Source organism: Furipterus horrens, unplaced genomic scaffold (genome assembly GCF_987537825.1).
Source record: "Furipterus horrens unplaced genomic scaffold, mFurHor1.1.pri manual_scaffold_17, whole genome shotgun sequence".
Classification (NCBI taxonomy): Eukaryota; Metazoa; Chordata; class Mammalia; order Chiroptera; family Furipteridae; genus Furipterus; species Furipterus horrens.
This window is the reverse complement of record NW_028327187.1, coordinates 85,616,430-85,636,254: the sequence shown is the minus strand read 5'-3', so window position 1 is coordinate 85,636,254 and position 19,825 is coordinate 85,616,430. Positions and strand designations below refer to the sequence as shown.

At 37.2% G+C, this 19,825-nt stretch overlaps 1 protein-coding gene across 3 annotated transcripts in view; it reads left to right on the top strand.

The window, feature by feature from the left end:
• KDM6A (lysine demethylase 6A) overlaps positions 1-9,464 on the top strand; it is a 201,082-nt gene extending 191,618 nt beyond the window's left edge. For 2 of the 3 annotated variants that reach the window (XM_090264983.1, XM_090264982.1), the window contains 3 exons: positions 4,774-4,900; positions 7,638-7,808; positions 8,604-9,464. In XM_090264983.1, coding sequence (XP_090121109.1) covers positions 4,774-4,900; positions 7,638-7,808; positions 8,604-8,633 — 328 coding nt within the window. In that variant the 3' untranslated portion in view covers positions 8,634-9,464. The remainder of the gene's footprint in view (positions 1-4,773; positions 4,901-7,637; positions 7,809-8,603) is intronic. The other variant, XM_090264980.1, reaches the window with a different exon arrangement.
• The last annotated feature ends 10,361 nt before the right edge of the window (positions 9,465-19,825 follow it).

The following is a 19,825-nucleotide window of genomic DNA, read 5'->3' as shown; positions in this document are numbered from 1 at the left end:
AAAAAATAACTTTGATTTAGTAATTATATAATTATTTTAACTCAGGTTACACATTTTATTTGTCAAGTTCAGGTATGGATCACGGTCAGACACTAATCACAATCATTTATATGGCATGTAGTCCTCATGGTAGCACCATAAGTTAAGCGTTCCCTTTTTATAGTTGCACAAACGAAGGCACAGAGAATAAGTATGTGTGGAGCTGGGATTTGAACCTAGGCCATCTAGCTCTAGAATCTTTGCTCTTACCTACCCTACAGCTTTGTCTCTTATTTTCTGAGACTCTCATTACAAAAATATGGTGACTTGTGAGGTGGTTATTATGCTAGTGTATTGGAAATATTACAAATTTTAGACCTTTTTTCCAACTTCACCACTTATAAAAGAAGAGGTTTGCACTGGTTTTTACTTGCCTGATTATAATAATCACCTTAGACTCTTACTAAAATAGATTTCTAGACTTTGTTTTTAACAAGTTAATATAAAGCTCAATGAAAAGTTTTAGATTCTGGGAATCTCTTTTATGATCACCTAGATGAGTCCTGTGATCAGGCAAATTAGGAACATTCTACTAGATTAGATTTCTTTCAAAACTAACAATATTTTTTGTTTTTCTCTCACACATCTTATGGATTATTACCCTGCCTACATAATGCACATTTTATCACAAGCACAGAAGAGTTGAATAGAAATTAAAGCAAACTGTTAAGCATTAACCTTTTCCTGTTAATTCCCATTTTTTAATGGATAAATGAAGTGTTCTACAACACTAGTCAAAGCCATTTGGCCTAATAAATTGAATGGAGGGTATGGTTACGAAGACCAGCCCATAGTTAACATAGATCCTAGTGCTGTTGTCCTAGGGAGTCTTCTAATACACTAATACTAATGCTTTGTGGTAACATTGAGCAAATGATCTAAAAGTTGTAAAACCACTCTCTCGTGTTTAACATATATTTGCTTTAATGCTTGTTTTTTCTACCTGAGAGTTTAAAGTTCTTAAGATACTCATTTTGCCATCGACTGAGACCTTGGTTTTCCGCCACGTGGTTGGTTTAAATGAAACTGTTAGATGTCTTACTGACATTTAAACCCTCACTGTTGTCCTAGGGGGAATACAACCCTGGAATGACAGGTGGCAAGTATGTTAATGAGGGCTCAGGTGTTGGCTTACTTTTCCTTGCATGGCTCTTTCAGTAAGAGGGATTGTGCAAGGCAAAGCGCCTCTTTTTATATCATCTTTTTACACCATCTACTTCTTAGTGGCTGAGATTGTTACCATAAGGACTTTTAAAGTGCCATATCAAGTTAACCCATGTCTCATCTGTCTCTACACTGACATTTGTGTCAAGTTGTCCTCACAATGTCAGAGTAATCCCCAGCGTTGTCTTAACTTCGATATAATATCACGATGGCTTCATTTGTTTATTTTCCTGCCCCAGAAACCCATCCCAAGATTAAATCTTGTAAAAACAGTTGTTTGTTCTCTAAGTAGTCTTTGCTCATGGCATTTCTTCTGCCTGGAAAGTACCTTTCCCCTGCCTTTCCTTCCTGCTTACATCTAAATTGACAACTTCTTTATGCAAACTTCTGTGATTTCTTCCTCCCCTCACCTGAAGATGAGCTTTCCCTCCTTAGCATCCTTGGTTATACTATGTCTGTTTATCTTTTGCCTAATTTATGAATATATTGTGCATGATTATTTGTCTTCATATTATCCTCTTCTATTTTTTTAATTCTAATATTTTAAGTATATTTTCATTTCTATCCCATGTGTGAAGTCATTCTCTAAAACTCCATTCTTTAGGTTTATCATCTTTGCAGGTTGGTTTTTGAGCAGATTAGAGTCTACTATGTAACCTTAAATACACCAAGCCCTCAATCAGCTTTTTCTTGGTTGTCTTCTAAGCCAGAGCTGTCTTTACTATTCCCTGCCATTTTGTGATAGTCTTTCATCCAAACAGCTAAAAATGGGTTAGATTCTGAAACCACATTGATCCTTAAAAGTCAAAGAATTCCCTGCTTCTCTATCTCCTGAAGTTATTTCTGACCCTGTTTCTAAAATACATATATTAAAAACAGCATATCTTCTGCATATTTAGTTTTTGCTAGTGATTTAATATATGATTTTTAACAAATGAATTCTTAATTGCTGTAAGGTAAATTTATTAAAATTCAGCAAAACAAATGATAGAGGGAATAAAACCTTTGGTTATTTTTTTACACTTTATTTTTTAGCTCTTCGACACACTCAAATATTATCTTCATGTAAAATCAAAGTCTAGGATTAATCAAAGCAGAACAGATTACTGATAAGTCTTGAATATTATATCCTATCTCCCTAGAATTCTTTTCCTAAATCTCTGTATTTTCAAATATTTCCCTACCCTTCAATGGAATCATACTATTTTTTTAGGACCTGCTCATTGCTGTGGACTTCGGTAGAGCCTCTGTCTCTCTAAATTCTCTTTGTATTCCAATGGCTACCTTTTGAAAATGGGAAAGAACAAGCAATTTTAATGTTAAGGGCAAGGAGGAAACTATAGTTTGGTTATTCATTGTCAGATCAGATTAATAGAGCTGTCAGTTTTCTAAGGTTCTAGTATCTCACAGAATAAAAATTCCAGAGCTGTGATTTCAGACACAGAATATTCATGACTTAGTATTACTAGCAGCCCTAGCTCTGACCCTTTCCTGTTTTCAGGGAAATAGTATATTGTCTTTTTCTAGATGAAACTACCAAACTAACCATAAATTATAAATTGCCATGTAACTGCCAATGTAGCCAGTAGCATTGGAGTTGAAAGTTCATTTGCTGAGTAAAAAGTGGGATAATAATACTCCACAGAACCAGGGCTCCGTGATTGTGGGGACTGCACTGATTTTGTTTCGTCTTCAAAAGAGAAGAGAGGGAGTGAATAAGAAGATGTGTAAGAGTCAAAGTGATATAGCTTTATGACATCAGACAAATTTAGCTTCTGAGCATTAGTCTCTGCATTCGCAAGATGGAGATAATAGTGCCTCCTGCACAGGGTTGTTGAGAGGCCTAAGTAGCATAATAATGTGTGAAGTACTTAATACCATGCCTCCTGTCTGGTCCTTAGTTTTCATTATTTATTTTTATTGTATTATTATTTTTGCTTGTTTTCCCACATGAGAGCATAGTGGAATCTGCCAATCTTCCAGAGGTATCTACAGAGTTTTAGGCATTATTTTTCTATGAAAGAGACCTTATTTTGAAACCCTGATTGGCTAACTTGTTCAGTAAGATCAGTGCCTTCAGAAGTGAATTGTATGGGACATGGGGACAGAAAAGGGGAAGAGTGGTGTACTGCTTACTATTAAAGACCTAGTGGCATAGTCTTGAGTTATATTCTCTCTCTTTTTGCCATGATATAAATTTTTATTTGCTACCTCCCCTGGCACACCTTCACAAACACATACCATCATGTGTATATAACTAACACACACACACACACACACACACGATTTGCGACCATGGTCTAAAGTATTATTTTGTTTCTAAATAAGTTAAATGTGCAAGAATTGCTGAACAAAGTGAGACATTCTTTTAATATGATACTTAACAGATTTGCCTTACAGCTGTGAGGCTGATACTGTTTTATGTTTGTTAAATAAGTTAACAAGTTCTTCATATATTTTTAGTCATCTTTTATCCTGGCTTAATTTACATGGGTTCCTATAAAGTGATGGTAATTTTAACTTAGTCTCTTATAAAATAACAAGGAAATATAAATTAAGAGAAATTAAATATGCTATTAGTTACCATACTCTAAACTTTAGGTTTTCAGTAATCAAATGTTTATTGAGCACCTACTATATGCCAGGCACTGTTATAGGCAAAGAGTAGACAGTATGAATAAAACAAGTAAGACCTTCGCTTTCAAACTATACTCAGTTGCTAAACTGTTTCGTTTTCTTTGGAGTATTTTCACAGTCTCCAAATTGTAGAGGCAAAAATGCCTTAGAGATCATCTAGTCCAACCTCTTTGTTCAAAGGGGAGAACCTGAGCCACTAAGATTCAGAGGGGAGGAAGAGAATTTAGCGGAGAAGTCCAAGTAATGAGAGCAAACCTGTAAGAAAATCAGTACAGATTGTGAGAATTCACTATATCATTAGCATCATATATATGAGTTTAGAAAAGGTACAAATTATAAGAAGAAAAGTTCAGTTGTGTTAATATAAATGAAAGATTCCACTATATTATCTTCAAGTTAAAATAGAGGATTTCAGTGTCTTCTTTTTTTTTTTTTTTTTCATCATTAGTGTTATAGTGAAACCAATTTGGTTTTCCACTTGCAGACTCAAAAAAGTTTACAAAGCAACTATACAGATGATGCTGTTTATGATTATCTGGGTAGTGTTGATAGAAATAATGTGTCTTCCCACCTTGCTAGAATCATAGTGGTTCACATTGATTCCCAAAGAGGTTAATTAATTGACTTGCCCAAATAAGAGCCAAAATTAACAGCTTATATTTAAGCAAGGAATCAGGTTTTATATATTAAGATCATTATATTTTTATATTCGGATACAAATTATTCTCAACTTTAAATGATCTAATATTATCAAAATTGCTGAACATTAACCTTATTTATTTTAAATCTGAGAAAATTGAGAAATTGACAGAAGAAAAAGTCACAGATATTGGAACTAAATCTCTTGGCATTATTTCTAATAGTATATCTTTTATGCTAAATATTGTTTAATTTTCAGTTGCTGGTCACAAATAATTTTTTTCCCCACAATAGGTATTGTCTTCTAAGAACTCTGAAGCAATGTCAGACATTGAGGGAAGCTCTCATTGCTGCAGGAAAAGAGATTATATGGCATGGGCGGACAAAAGAAGAACCAGCGCATTATTGTAGCATTTGTGAGGTAAATTACTGTTCTTAACCCACCCTTGTTTTATAAAGCCCCTTACCTCTCCACTTTTGGTTTCCCTTTAGTTATTTTTTTAAATGTATTTAAAATTTTATATAATACATTTTACTGAAATTGACATGTTTAATCTTATTTTCTTGTTATTTAGCTATTAAAATTTAATCTGATGGAATGTTACTTTACTAAAATAGGAATTGACTAAAAGTAGCTACTACAGAGTCATTTATCTGGTAGATATTTAACAGATGATAATCATCAAGAAGTTTAGTCTTGTGATTTTAAACTGTGAACAGTCTAGAAGCAGACAAATGCTAATAAACTGGTTGTAGTTCAGTATAGCTCTAGGCAGACCGATGTTCAATCCTCTCTGATACAATTCACATTACATTGGTCAATATTCTTTCGAAGCCAGTGCTTGCAAGACATGCAGAGATAAGGAAGATAATGGTACCTGCAGGAGCTGTCAGTTCTACTCAAAGAAGGCAAATTATAAACAACTAATTATAATGTACATGAGACTTGTAAATGTGAAATTGGTCTTGCTGTTATGATAACAGTGAGGGTATAAAAAATGACCAAATTCTCCTATCTGTTATTGGCATAAGAGATCACAAAAGTATTAACATTTGAGTCCATACTTAAGGATGACTGACCTCAGAGGGCTAAAAAATGATGAGAATTAGAGGTAGAATGAGTTGTTATGAAGTATAATAACAATATCGGAAATGGAATAGCTTATTCATAAATGGATAAGTAGTCCAATGTGACTGGAACACACACTATGCTAATTATACTTACAAATCTAGGTGGTAGGAAGCTTACAGAGCATTTTAAATGACTTAAAGGAATTTGCTATTTATTCTGAGGTCGTTGAAGCCATCAGAAGATTTTGAGCAGGCAACCAACTTGGATATGTGTTTCAAAGAGAGAAGTGATTTGAAAAGATGGAGGTAGGAAGCTGTTGCAGTGGTCTTAAGTAATAGTTGTTGTTTTAAGACCTAGGCTAGAATTCAAAATTACTTAGAAGGTAGAATTCACACCCTGGCTGGTGTGGCTCAGTGGATTGAGCACCAGCCTGCGAACCAAAGGGTCGTCGGTTCCATTCCCAGTCAGGGCACATGCCTGGGTTGTGGGCCAGGTCCCCAGCTGGGGATGCATGAGAGGCAACCACACACTGATGTTTCTCTCCCTCTCTTCCTCCCTTCGCCTCTAAAATAAAATATTTTTTAAAAGAAGGTAAAATTCACAAGATAGCTCCTTCAGTGGCAGAAGTGAGGGACAGGTTGAAAGAATATTCATACATTTTCTAGCTCATGAGGTTCATGTTGTTGCCCATTGATGATAATGGGAGACATGGTGGACTCTGGGGTTTTGATTGACATAACTTTTCAAAGAAGACATGAAGTCATGAGAGTTTTCTGTAAATTCCAGGATATTCCAGAGGCATTAACAAACCATTCCAAACCTTGAAGTTCTCTTAATTCTGATGTTGGCTTTTATTTTAAATACTCTAATCCATCAGCTATTTTAATGATGTATCACCTGGTCAAAGTAAGTCATTGGGAAGTTAGATAGATTCTAATTAGGTGTATTATACCTCAGGAAGATGAACGTATTAGCTTTTCAGTATTTCAGAATGACTCCTATCCTACAGTGTTATTCCTTATCCTGCCTGAACCTTAGCAACTCACCAATCTTCCTGTATAAGATGCAGATATTATTTAAAAAATTATGGTATACCCATGAGCTCAGTTCACTTTTTGTTTGTGCTCATACTCCTTAATAGGCTTATAGCTACATACTTATTATCACTTAATTGTCAGTTTCCTCGTCTGTAAAATCAGATTGTATTCATTTGACAAGTGTTTTGAGATTTGGCTAAGCACTAAGCACTATGATATGCCCTGGAGGTGCAAAGGTGAGTAAACATAGTCTTATCTTTGAGGAGCTCAGTCTGTAGAGGAAGACAAATATCTATACAGTATTCCCTCACTTACTGAGGGTATTGCGTTCTAGATCTCCCCCCCACACACAATAGGTGAAAATCCACGAAGTAGGAACCTTACATTTATTTTAGTATTTATATATATTTTAAAACTTTATAAACCCTTCCCACACACTTATAAACCATTCCCAGTCCCTTATTAACCTTTCCCACACTTTTATAAACACTACTTATGTTCTTAAACATATTCTACACTCTTAAACGTACGTAACTTAACAACATACGTATACAGTACCACAAAATCCTGCTATATAGCGAAAATCCGCGATAAATAATTCAATATAATATTTTTAAAAATCCCGCGATACAGTTGAGGCCATGATAAGTGAACTGCGAGAGAAGGACTACTGTACATAGTGTCCTGTTATGAGAAGTAAAAGGAAAAATGATGATTACTCTTATCTGATTGTATACAAATGTTCTGGATTTAAAACAAAATAGACTGACCTTTATCAAACTTTTAAATTAGGCTTTTGCCAGTGGTTATAATGAGTATGCCATTCCCTTAGGTCACTGCCCTGAACATGCATTACCACTCATGTCTTTGGGTTTGGTTCAGAATAAATCTGGTCCATTAAAGAATCTTAAACACAGCTATGTATATCTTGGTGCCCATCTTAACTAGAAGTAACTGTCCACAATTTCATGTAAAGTAGAATTCTATGATTATATTAAAGCAATACAATAAATAAATACCACTGTCGCTTTTTCTCTTGTATAAAATAGGTGGAGGTTTTTGATCTGCTTTTTGTTACTAATGAGAGCATTTCTCGAAAGACCTACATAGTGCATTGCCAAGATTGTGCACGGAAAACAAGCAGAAACCTGGAAAATTTTGTGGTGCTAGAACAGTACAAGATGGAGGACCTGATGCAAGTCTATGATCAATTTACATTAGTAAGTGAAATCAGCATGTGAGTACATAGTTAGCTGGATAGGGAAGCAGTGTTATTTGTTCTGCACCTGATAAGTAGGAGGTAATGAAATATTTAAATTTTCTTTTGGTTTGTTGGATATTGCATGAGGAACTACTCATATCATTCCATGCCCCCTCTACTTCCAAGAATTTATTCCTATGAAGATAGCATATTTCATTTTCACTTTTCTTCCTGTGTGAGACCAGCCTAAATAATGTCACAATAATTATATTTTTTAAACTTTTGTTTTTTGAACACTATCATATTCTTTGTCATCTGATATCAGTTGATAAAATTTTTGTGTCCACACAGGTTATTGGTGTCAACAAAATGAATCAGCAAATCTGCTTTTAAATATACTTCTGCTTTTAGAGCTCATGGCATTTATTTAAATTTTTGTCTTTGCCAGAAGTATTAACCTCATGGGACTATTTGATGGGTCTTAACTTCTTGCTGTGTTACAAAACCTTATGGAATTCAAGTATACTTACAAATTACACACAATTTTTAAATTTTAAACGGCAGATGTTTGGGGGAAGCATTTTACTCTAGCACATCACTAGTTTTATGAATAGAAACAGACATAATTTATGAATTGGCTAGGTGGCAGGCAGTAAAGGAGGTTGTACTTTGACATTATGTCTCAGGCTGTTGAACTTTCTTGAGAGTTGTTTTTTTCCCTACCTTCATAAGCAGACTGTGTTTTCAGCATTGAGTTAGGGAACACTGTTAACAATTTGTATACCAAAGTAACATACCTTACTTTTATTTTTAGGCTCCTCCATTACCATCTTCCTCATCTTGATATATTTCCATGGACATTAAACCAACCTTTTCTACTATTCAGGAAGTAATCCAGTTCTGCACCACTGGTTTTTGTAGCTGTCTCGTAAGGCTGCTGGCTGAAAACTGTGTCTATGCAACCTTCCAAGTGCGGAGTGTCAACCAACTGGACAGAGAGCACTGCTCCTACTCCAGGACTCTCACAAAGCTGATCAGCTGTACTTCAGAAAAATAAAATAATAATTTCCATGTTTTGTATATATCTGACAAAACTGGCAACATCAAACAGACTACTGACTTGAAGACAACCTCTTTTATATTTGTCTGTTTCTGAGCTGATGATTTAGTTTTCGTTTTTTCCCCTTCAGAATTTTCCTTGGAAAAAATACTAGCCTAGCGGATCATTTCTTTGTAAGGTAGTTAGCAATTTTAAGGCTTTCTTTGGTCACCTTTTTTTTTTTTTAATGTAAAAGGTTAGGTAAGGAACTTTTTTACTGCTTTTATGTTTTTCTGTCTTGTTTTGAGACCATGACAGTTATTACACTTTTGGTTCCTAAATGAAATGTTTAAAAATTTAACAGCCAAGTCACAAAGATAATGGATTGCACATAGACTAAGGAATAAACTTCAGATTTGTGATTTTTGTTTCTAATCTTGATGTAAATTTACACTATTTATAAATACATATTTATTGCTTGAAAATATTTGTGAATGGAATGCTGTTATTTTTTCCAGATTTACCGGCCATTGAAATTTTAAGGAGTTCTGTAATTTTAAACACTACTCCTATTACATTTTCTATGTGTAAATAAAACTGCTTAGCATTGTACAGAAACTTTTATTAAAATTGTTTAATGTTTAAAGAGTTTTCTATTGTTTGAGTTTTAAAAAGATTTTATGTACAGTGCCCAGTTTTTGTTCATTTTTCAAATCTGATTATATATATTTTATATATACTTATGTATGTATATATAATATATATAGAAATCTGGATATATATGTATATAGATTTAGAACTTAAAATTTTCTCATTTTAAGTTTCACATCTATGGTAGATTTTTGAGGTGTCTACTGTAAAGTATTGCTTACAAAAGTATGCTTATTTTTAAAGAAATATATATGGTATCTATCTTCAACACCCAAAATGTCAGACTGGTTTATTGTTAAGTTGCAATTACTGCAATGACAGACCAATAAACAGTTGCTGCCAAAATGTAGTATAATAGTAGAAAACCAATAGTGATTGAACTTAAGGGAATGTTATATGGGCTTGACAAATCCTGCATATCACTTAGCATTTAATATGGGGGAAAAAAATCAGATAAAGGATTCTATTTTAGAATGCAAATAAATTGAGACTTATTTTTTAATGTTAGGCAATGCTGAAATTTCATGCTTTCGTTTTTTGCATGACATGATGGGGGGGTGCTAGTCTGCAAATTCCGTATCACTAGTAAAATATAGCAAGCTATATTAGCATTAACAAGTCACTTCTAATTAACAATAGTACAGTATTCCATCACTTATCACGGGTACTACGTTCTAGACACACACACACACACACACACACACACACCACACACACACACACACACACACACACACACCCTCCACGATAGGTGAAAATCTGCAAATTAGGAACCTTACATTTACATTTATTTTAGTATTTATTTATATTTTAAGGCTTTATAAACCCTTCCCACACACTTATAAACTATTCCCAGTCCCTTATTAACCTTTTCCACACTTTTATAAACACTACTTATGTTCTTAAACATATTCTACACTCTTAAACCTACATAACTTTTAACAACATACGTATACAGTACCGCAAAATCTGCAATAAATAATTTATATTTTTAAATCCTGCAATACAGTGAGGCCGCAGTAAGCGAACTGCGATATAGAGAGGGACCACTGTATTTCATTTTATAGTAATAGTACCTTGCATTTGGCACATATTCCCATTTTATTACTCCGTTCTTTATAACTTTCTAAGATTTTTCCAGGAAGCTTTAGTGAAGAAGCATAGAGAATGCTATAAATGAAGTTATATGTATGACTAAGAGGAATTTATAATTCTTTTAAAATGCTGTGCTGGTTGCATTAATCAAGTACTTTTTTTACTGTACTTAAGAAGCAAGAGTACTTGTCTAAGTGCTGCTCAGGATATTTAACCATTAATATTTCTAAAGAAACTCAAGGCAAACAATTTTTGCAAATAAGAATTATAAGCCAGCTATCCAGAAACAAAGATAAGAATGCAAAAGCTATACTTAAATGTTTTTTAACCAGTTCTGCTTTATCTTACTGACACAGTGTCTTTCTCTGGTTTTATCAAGATAGTTTATTGTCAAGATTAATGTAAGTTGTGTGACATTTAGGAATTATTTAATGGCATTTCACCGATACCTGTTTGGAAGTTGCATGTCAAGAATAATGTTCAGTTTAGTCTTTGAATGGATAGAGAGGATAGGAGATAGAAATCAAACACCTGAACATTACTCTGAATTATAACTAGGTGAAAAAAGGCATATGTAAAACTGCTTTTCATTAATTTAATATCCTTCATAATTTCCAATTTCAGGTTTCAGAAAAAGTAGAATATTTTTTCTTTTTACTGCTTGTATAGGTAAGTTCCATTAAAGCAAACTGAGTCCTGGCTCCTTAATAATAAGAGATTTCATCATAACATTGTTTATGCAAAGAAACTAATTACAATATTAGGGGGGGAAAAGTGTTGATCCAGAAAATGGGAACTAAATCATATTTTTTCCTCATTGTCACCAATTAAATAGGAAATTTTATACCATCAATATAGCAGTTCCACTTGCTTAACCTATTTAAGCTAAGTCAATAAAAATTTGGCTTTTGCGTTTTGAAAAGGAATCTGAATCACTTTTCCAAAGTAGTAAATTGACAGAACCTTCAATATATTAGTAATTGGTCAACTGAAACTGAAGGTCACATAATATGAGTTTACCCGAAATGAAGTATCTGCTTCTCAGAACCTAGTTATTAAATCTTTAAGTTATTATGTGTATTTTCAACTTGTCTATATTTATTTAGCATCTCCTAAAATCTGAATAAGATGTGATCCCTGCCTTCTACCCTTCATACACATATAATATGGGAGATTCATGTGATGTATCAGGCAAAAACCTAGAAGAGGTAATAAAAGGTGAGTGGTATTGGGGCTTGCATTTCAGCAGGGTTTAATTTACATCAATGGTCACACCTTCCAGAGCAAGAGGATTTGGGAACTTTGACTACAGGGTTGGTGGAGTGTTTAAAGACAACTGGACAGGGAGGAAGGCCCTGATGTTGTAAAGCCTCCTGCCATGAGAGATGTTCATACCTGATGCTGTGGTTAACAGAACCATCCACGGAATTTATGCAAAAGTACAATATTGAATTTACAGTAGTCTTCCTGCCTGCTTTAACACACCATCTACCCTGCATATGGCTGCCAGAGGGATATTTCTTTTTTTTTAAATTTTTATAAAAATGTATTTGCGCTAAACAGAGGATATGCCTGGAAGCAAGGTTTTGACAGACATACAGATGCTTCCTGAGGGATATTTCTAAGTACAGAAATTCAAGGGAGAGAGGACTTTGTCTTGAACTTAAGGTGGTGTGAGGATGGAAATAAGAGCATGGATATGAAAGACAAAAGGTGAAGTCCACAGAACCCATTAGATGTCTTCAGGTGGGTGGAGGTCCTTCTAACCAGAATAGGAAATACAGAAGTATAGTTCTGGAAGCAGAAGATAAATTGCTTGTAGGGTATCTTAAGTAGTTGGAATTAGGAGAGGCATGGACCAGAACCATGTATCTAGCTGTTCATTAAGGTTGTGCTTAGAGCCAGAGGACATAAAATGATACAAGGAGCTGTGGTAAAGAGAGATCACACCAGCATAAAGAGGAGAGGAGATTGCGAAGGAGGAGAAAGCTGAAAGAAACCAGCTTTGGATGATGTTACACAACCTAGAGCTCTTGAAAACAGCCACATCATGCACTGAAAATGAGGGTTAAAGGGATTCTTTTGGCTGGGTACAAGGTGATTGGTGACATTTATTTGCTAAGGCACCCTCAGTGGAGCAACAATCTGATTACCATGGATGGAGAAACGCATTGAATTTGAGGAAGTTGGGGTCACTTTGGGCTCTCCGGAGCCTCGGATATGAAATTATGTTGGTTTTTTGGTGAATAGCAAACAGATTACCAATTTTAAACATTTTGTATCATTGTCCTGGAGTGCTTTACACAGTAATAGTTCTATATATACCATGAAGAAACCCATGCGTTTTTTGAAAGGAAAACATACTTAGTTACGGTGTTTTTTAGTGTGGTGCACCTACCACTTAACTATTTGTGCAAAGCACAGTGCTAAGTACTTTATATACATTCTTTTGAGTCCTAACAGTGACCCTTTGAGTTAGGTACTGTTCTTTTTTTTTTTTTTTTTTATCCTTTTTTTTTTAATGTTTTTTATTGATTATATTGTTACAACAGTTCCAATTTTCTCTCCCTTGTTCCCCTCCACCCAGCACCCCCCTCCCCCAGCAATCCCCCCCAAGTCTATACCCCTGGTTCATAAAAATTAACTATCCCCCCCCCTCTCAAATATTAGGACCCTTTGTAATCTTGTAAAGGACAATGGGAGAAGGTCTTTTATCCCCATCTTACAGATAAGTAAATTGAGGAAAAGAGATCATGCAACTTGCCCAAGATTTGCAGTTATCAATTGTTGAAGCTAAGATTTTAATCGTGGTGATCAACTTCAGAGCAAGTGCTGTTCTACCTCCTACAGAGAAATAGGAATTAGTGCTTACTCTGCAGTCATGTTTTAAAGAATCTTTTCAAGTATTTAAGAGAAAGGTGTCTTTAAATTTGAGAATCTATAATTATACTGGTCATATCTTTTATAGTCCAAACCAGAACCCCTTTGAGATCAAAAGGGGACACTATTAGTAATTAGAAGGGGTAACAACCAAAAAATGGGGCCCTCCTGGGCAAGTTGGAATGTATGGCATAGTGTTTAATCTGGTCTTCAGAGAAAGCATTTTGGGATTAGCGTTGGGTTGGCCAAAAAGTCCGTTTACTTTTTTCCATAAAGTAAGAGACACATTTTTCACTTTCACCAATAACTTAATTGATTTGGATATTATGAGTATGCCAGCTATCTCCTATGTGGTGTAACGTTGATTGTTTTCAATGTCTCAATTTGATCGCTATCAGCAAACTGGTCTACCTGACTATTGAGCATTGTCCAGTGAGACATCTCCAGTACAAAACTTAGCAAACCACCTTTGACATGTTCAATCACAGTCACAGCACCTTCTCCATACACTGCACATATCTTTTTTTGCATTTCAGTTGCATTTTTACCTTTCTTAAAATCATAATATGCCAAAAACGTATTTTCTTCCATCCTGAATATTAAAATGGCTACACAAAAACTCACCAATTTTGATGTTTTTTTTTAAAAATGCACGCTGATATGACAGCTGTCACTATACAATCTAACAAAATAGTTTTGAATGAAGTTAAAAACAACTAAGAGCTACTAGAGCCATCTTACAGAAAAAAAGTCCTAACAAACTTCGGCCAACCCAGTATTTACCTCCTCCCAACATCATACTCCTAGATATGTAAGTTATTACCATGAATGTGTGTAAGTGTATGATGAATTCAGTTGATTAAAGGTATGATTAACACAGCATTGCTCTGAGCCACACCTACTTCCAAAAATGCTCATATACAGCATCTATTAAATTGAGTAAGGGGGGGAAAAGTGGAAAAAGAAAACACTGCTTTCATAGGCATATATATATATATATATATATAATTACAGGTAAGCATTAACTGGAGCTCTCCACTTTGTGGTAGAAATACATTTGGCAGAGTGGAACTAGATGAGAATGTTATCTTTAGAAAACTTCTACATGTGATTTAAATGTCATCTTTCATTAAGTGTACTCAAATGCAAATATGAGGCTGTGTGCACATGGAAACGATTCTATATCTACAAAATGGAAATCAGTACCCAAATCTACGATCAACCAAATTTTCTGGTTTAAGGTACTGAAAACGTTGGTGTGGGGTGGCAAGGTCAAAAGTGTATGAAATACTGATACATCAAAAATTTCAGTAAAAAAGAAAAACTAGAAAATACCAAAGGTTTAAAATATACTATATACAAAACCTAGATAGTTTTTAAGTATTGATCAGCCTACAAATCACCCTGTAATATACCATTTTAAGTCAGACGAGACTCGTAGTCCATGAATTAAATTTTTTCTTTAAGACTGTCTGCATCTACTCCTCAAGATATATCAAGAGCCCACTGAAGAGCTGCATGTCAACATGTAATCTGCAAGATAACATTGGATGCCATGTGATGCTAGCACTCTGAAACTTGCATTTTAGGCTTGCTTCAGCCTCTATGTAGCCACCCCCTCCATCCCTTTCATTTGATTTAACTTTTCAAAAATATATTCACATGGTTCAAAATGCAAAACTATATTAAAAGGTACTTTCGGAGAAGTCTTGCTCCCTGCTTTTTTACCTTCATACTATCTCTACCCACCACTTTTAGGTAACCATTTTCTTTTTTTCTTAATCCTCAAGGACATTTTTTTCATTGCTTTTAGAGAGAGAAGATGGGAGAGAGAGAGAGAGAGAAACATCAACTGGTTGCCTTCTTGTACACTTCCCAATCCCCCATGCCCTAACTGGAAATAGAACCCACGACCTTGGGTCTACGAGCCAGCACTCCAACCCAGTTTTCTTCCCTTCACCATTGGTTTTGTGTGGATTTTCCTTCGTTTCATTTAGCAGAGCCTTCAGTTCTTCCATTATGCATTTGCAATTCTTAAGCATATCTGTCAAGTCTGTGAGCATCTTTATCACCAGTGTTTTGAACTCTTCATCTGTTAGGTTGGCTACTTCCTTGTCGCTTAGTTCTCCCACTGGAACCTTGATCCATCCCCTCTTTTGGGCCATACTTCTCTGTCTCCTCATCTTGACAGACTTCTGTGTTTGTTTGCCCCTGTGTCTTAGGTAGAGCTGTCACACCTGTTATGTTGTAAGGGGCAGAGCCTTAGGTATTTGTCAGTACAGAGTGACTCATTTCACCACGTTGTGGCACTGTGTATGGGGAGGGGTTTGAGAGGGAACAATGCTGCTTGCTTAGCACTCGTCCTTTCCAGGCACTTCTCCCACTTCCATATGAGCCTGGTGCCTCTCTAGCACTTGCCCTGGCTGTTGTTCCCAGAGTGGGTGGGTCTGCAGATGTTCTAGGACCATGGGGGCCCTTTAAACAGGCGGATTCTGCTGAGAGACTGGCAATTTCTGCCTCCATTCCAACCTCCACTGGTTTGCAGTCAGAAGCAATGAGGCTTTATTGTCCCCAGGGCTGGAACTGTGAGCTGTGTTGTCTGGTCTGGTGCTGGGAGTACTCCCCGGGTGATCCTCTGGACTTTTTAAAATGTTTGATTGCGGTTTCTGCCAGCCTGTCACTACCACTGCTGCCGCTGCTGCCACCGCTGCTGCCACTGCTGCCACCACCACACCGCATCCTTTCCACCCTGGCTCCACCCCTCCTACCTGTCTTGATGAGTATTTCTTCTTTATATCTTTGTTTGTTGGACTTCCATGCAGCTTGATTTTCTGGAACTTCTGGTTGTCTCTAGTTTTGAGGTAGTTGTATTCCTTCTTAGTTGTGGAGGGAGATGCAGCATGTCTGTCTAGGCTTACATCTTGACCAGAAGACACCCATTTTTGTTTTTCAATTATAGTTTATGTACATTATTATATTAGGGTCACATGTATACTCCAGTGATTAGACACTACATAACTTACTAAATGTTCATCCCAATAAATCTTGCACCCATCTGACACCACACATAGTTCTTAGAATATTCAAGGACAGGTTTCTTCAAAATAAAAACTTTTGAATACTTGGATTTCTAAAATTGCTATCGTTTTGTAAGATACAAGGAAATAGTGACTCCCAAACCAGTAGAAAGATAGCCATCACCAGACAAAGGGAAAATGGGAGAAGGGAGTTGACAGTGGTGGCATATTTATAAATCACAATAGGGGCATTTAGGTAATCACATTAGATTGTAACTCCGGAGTGACCAGTAATGGAGAAATGGGGGAGAAGGAAAGGGGTGGGGGAGCTAATCGCATTACGATAAACCAGTTGTCTTTGTCTACTTGGCGCACACATTTTCCTGGCTGAGGGTGCGCCCAACTCTGCAGAGTCGTGAATAAACGCCTCACTCTGCTGCTCAAGTCCTGTGTCCCGGTGTTTATTGTGAGCATTTCTTACAATTTGGGGGCTCGTCCGGGTTCCTCTGCCTGTGTGTTGGAAGGGGCTCTGAGCCGAGGCGAGGAGATGTGTCCTACCCGCTTTTGGGTGGCTTGCTTGACCCAGGGCCCACACTCCTCACAGTGTCTGGAAACAACCCGAGACTTCTAGTTGGGACAGCAGTAGATCGACGCAAGGGGGAAACAAGAGCAAACACCGCAGCAACCAGGCAACCTTGTGCACGGGCCAAGGTAAGAAAATTGTACTTAAGTACTGCGTTGGTGGTTGGGCATCCTCAGGAAGCTGATTGTGTGTGTGGCTGGCACGTGTCTCAAGACACAAAGTGAGTGCGGAGTCCCAATCCGCGGTTCCGTTCTCCCATGAGGAAAATGGCCAGAGATGGACGAAACATCTCGGGCTGTGTGCAAAGTCTCTGGTAAGAGGGTTGAGCACACAGGACTGTATACAAGAAACTTCCAGTAAGGGAGGTTGAGTATACAGGGCATGGGTAGAAATTCTCCGGTATAGGGGGATTGAGCTCATGGGGTCTGTGTTCAATAAATCTCTGGTAAAGGAAGTTGAGAACACAACCAGATTCAGCCACAGGAATCAGCTGAGGATGGGAAATAGAAATTTTAGGCCTAGGAAAGTTAAAAGGGGTGGGGCCAAGGAAGGCCCCATAGACATTCCACCCAACAGTCCATTAGGGAGAATGTTAAGAGCACTGGGGAGAGGATCCCCGGACCAAAAGTAAGAAAAAACAGACAATGGTAGAATATTTTGTCTCCTTTGGCCAAAGGAACCCATTAAGGGGAAATGTGTCTTCTGGCCCCAGTTTGGGTCTGATGATTGTTGGGTTTGTCAAGCCCTGGTCTTATATGTGAGTGATCAGGCATCAGCTTCTAAGGAAGAGAAGGAATATGCTCTCTTCTGGTTGCAACCTACCAGCAGGTCTACAGGTCTCTTTCCCTGTAAACAAACAAACAAAGAAAAAGACAAAGCCTGGGACCATCTGTCTTGTCTCCCGCCACCTTACAGCTCTGGCCAGCTGGCAGCCAACTGAACAAAGGCACCGCGGATAGGCAGTACAGATGTAAGAGTCCAGGAACACCTAGCAGATACCCCACCAGTATCCGCCCCCATGACACCTATGGCACCGGTGGGAACTTATTCTAGATTAAAAAAGGAATTAGAACAATGTAAGCAAGACCTAAAGAACTTCCCCATTCCCTCAGAGCAGCCGATGTTTCTCCTTAGGGAGGTCTCCATGGGCCCAGGACAAACTGGATATGTCAAATGCTCCTTCAACAAGCACTGAAGTTAGAAACTTCAAGCGCAATATGAAGCGCTTGGTAGAGGACCCCTTTGGATTGGCAGAACAATTAGATCAGTTCCTTGGACCCTGCATATACATGTGGGCAGAATTAATGTCTATACTAGACATCTTCAGTGGGGAAGAGAGGGGAATGATCAGACAGGATATGGGAAGGGGAACATCCTCCCCGTCAGGGAATTGTCCCGGCCTAACAAAAGTTTCCCAGTATAGACCCTGAATGGGATAATAGGCTGGAGGATAGGGCTCAGATGAGAGAACTTAGGAGCCTCATCATCAGGGGAATCAACGAGTCCGTTCCCCAAGCATACAATGTCTCCAAGACATTCGAGATACAGCTCCATCAGCATTCCTACAGAAGCTCAGGGACCAGATGAGGAAGTATTCTGGTCTAAATCCAGAGAATGCTGTAGGACAAGGACGCTTAAAAGTCACCGTTGTAACAGAAACTGACCAGATATTTGTAAGAAATTGCGGAAGGTAAGATGAATGGGCCAGATAGAACAATTGAAAAACTCCTCAGGAACGCTCAGAAAGTGTATGTTAGAAGAGAGGAGGAGAAGCAGGAACTTCAAAATGCTGTAGGATATCTCTGCAAATCTAGGAACTGTTAGCTGCCAGATACTGAGTTTGAGTACAGTCCTTCACGGTGTGAAAAAGAACAAGGATAGGAAGCATGTTATGGTAAAATCTAAAGAAGTAAAGGGTTTTTAGAAAGTTTGTGAATGTTGCAGAAGGTCTGAGGAAAGTTGTAATGATAAAAAGGAAAATTATGGAAGTTTTAAACCTGGGAAAAGGAAACCTCAGCTGCTTGTGTTCTGATTTTATAAAAGCGTACCTTCGTCTGTTCTGCTGTGGAATTCTCTGTATCTGTTTTGACCAATGAGACCTCGGAAAGGTTGGCTGTAAACTGGTCGGTGAAAATTCCTTTTGCCACCCAGGACCCAGGAAGGGTCATTCAGGGACGCTGAGTGCTATAGCCTGGGCAAGTGAACATGTCTCTGCCAAGGGCATGTCTCTCTAGGAGGTCAGTGGGCATACTGGAGAGAGAGGGCCTAGCTATCTGTGTTTTGAATTATTGCTCTGTTTATGCTCTGAAAGGAAAAATTGAGGTTTTCCAGGGAAATTTAAAACTTCGCATGAAAGAAAGGGAACCGGGGGAAGTGTAAGGCATGGAAATGAAAAGGTTTGTTAGAAGTTAATAAAGATTTTGAAAAGAAATTGTATGGTTTTAGTAATGGAAGATATAAAGCATGGAAATGCAGTTTTTTTGTTTTTTTGTTTTTTTTTTTTTTTTGGTTTTTCAATTACAGTTGTCCCTTTTTCCCCTAATTTCTCTCCCCCACCCAACCCACCCCCTCTCCCGCAATCATATCCCTCCCCGTTGTCCATGTCCATGAGTCTTTTATACGGGTTCTTTGACTAAACCCTTCCCTTACTTATTCCCTTTCTCTCCCTCTCCCCTCCCCCCTATTGACTGCTATTCTGCTCTTTGTTCTATTTAGTTCCTTTGTTTGTGTTGTTCTTTAGTTTCCTGTATTAGGTAATATCATATGGTATT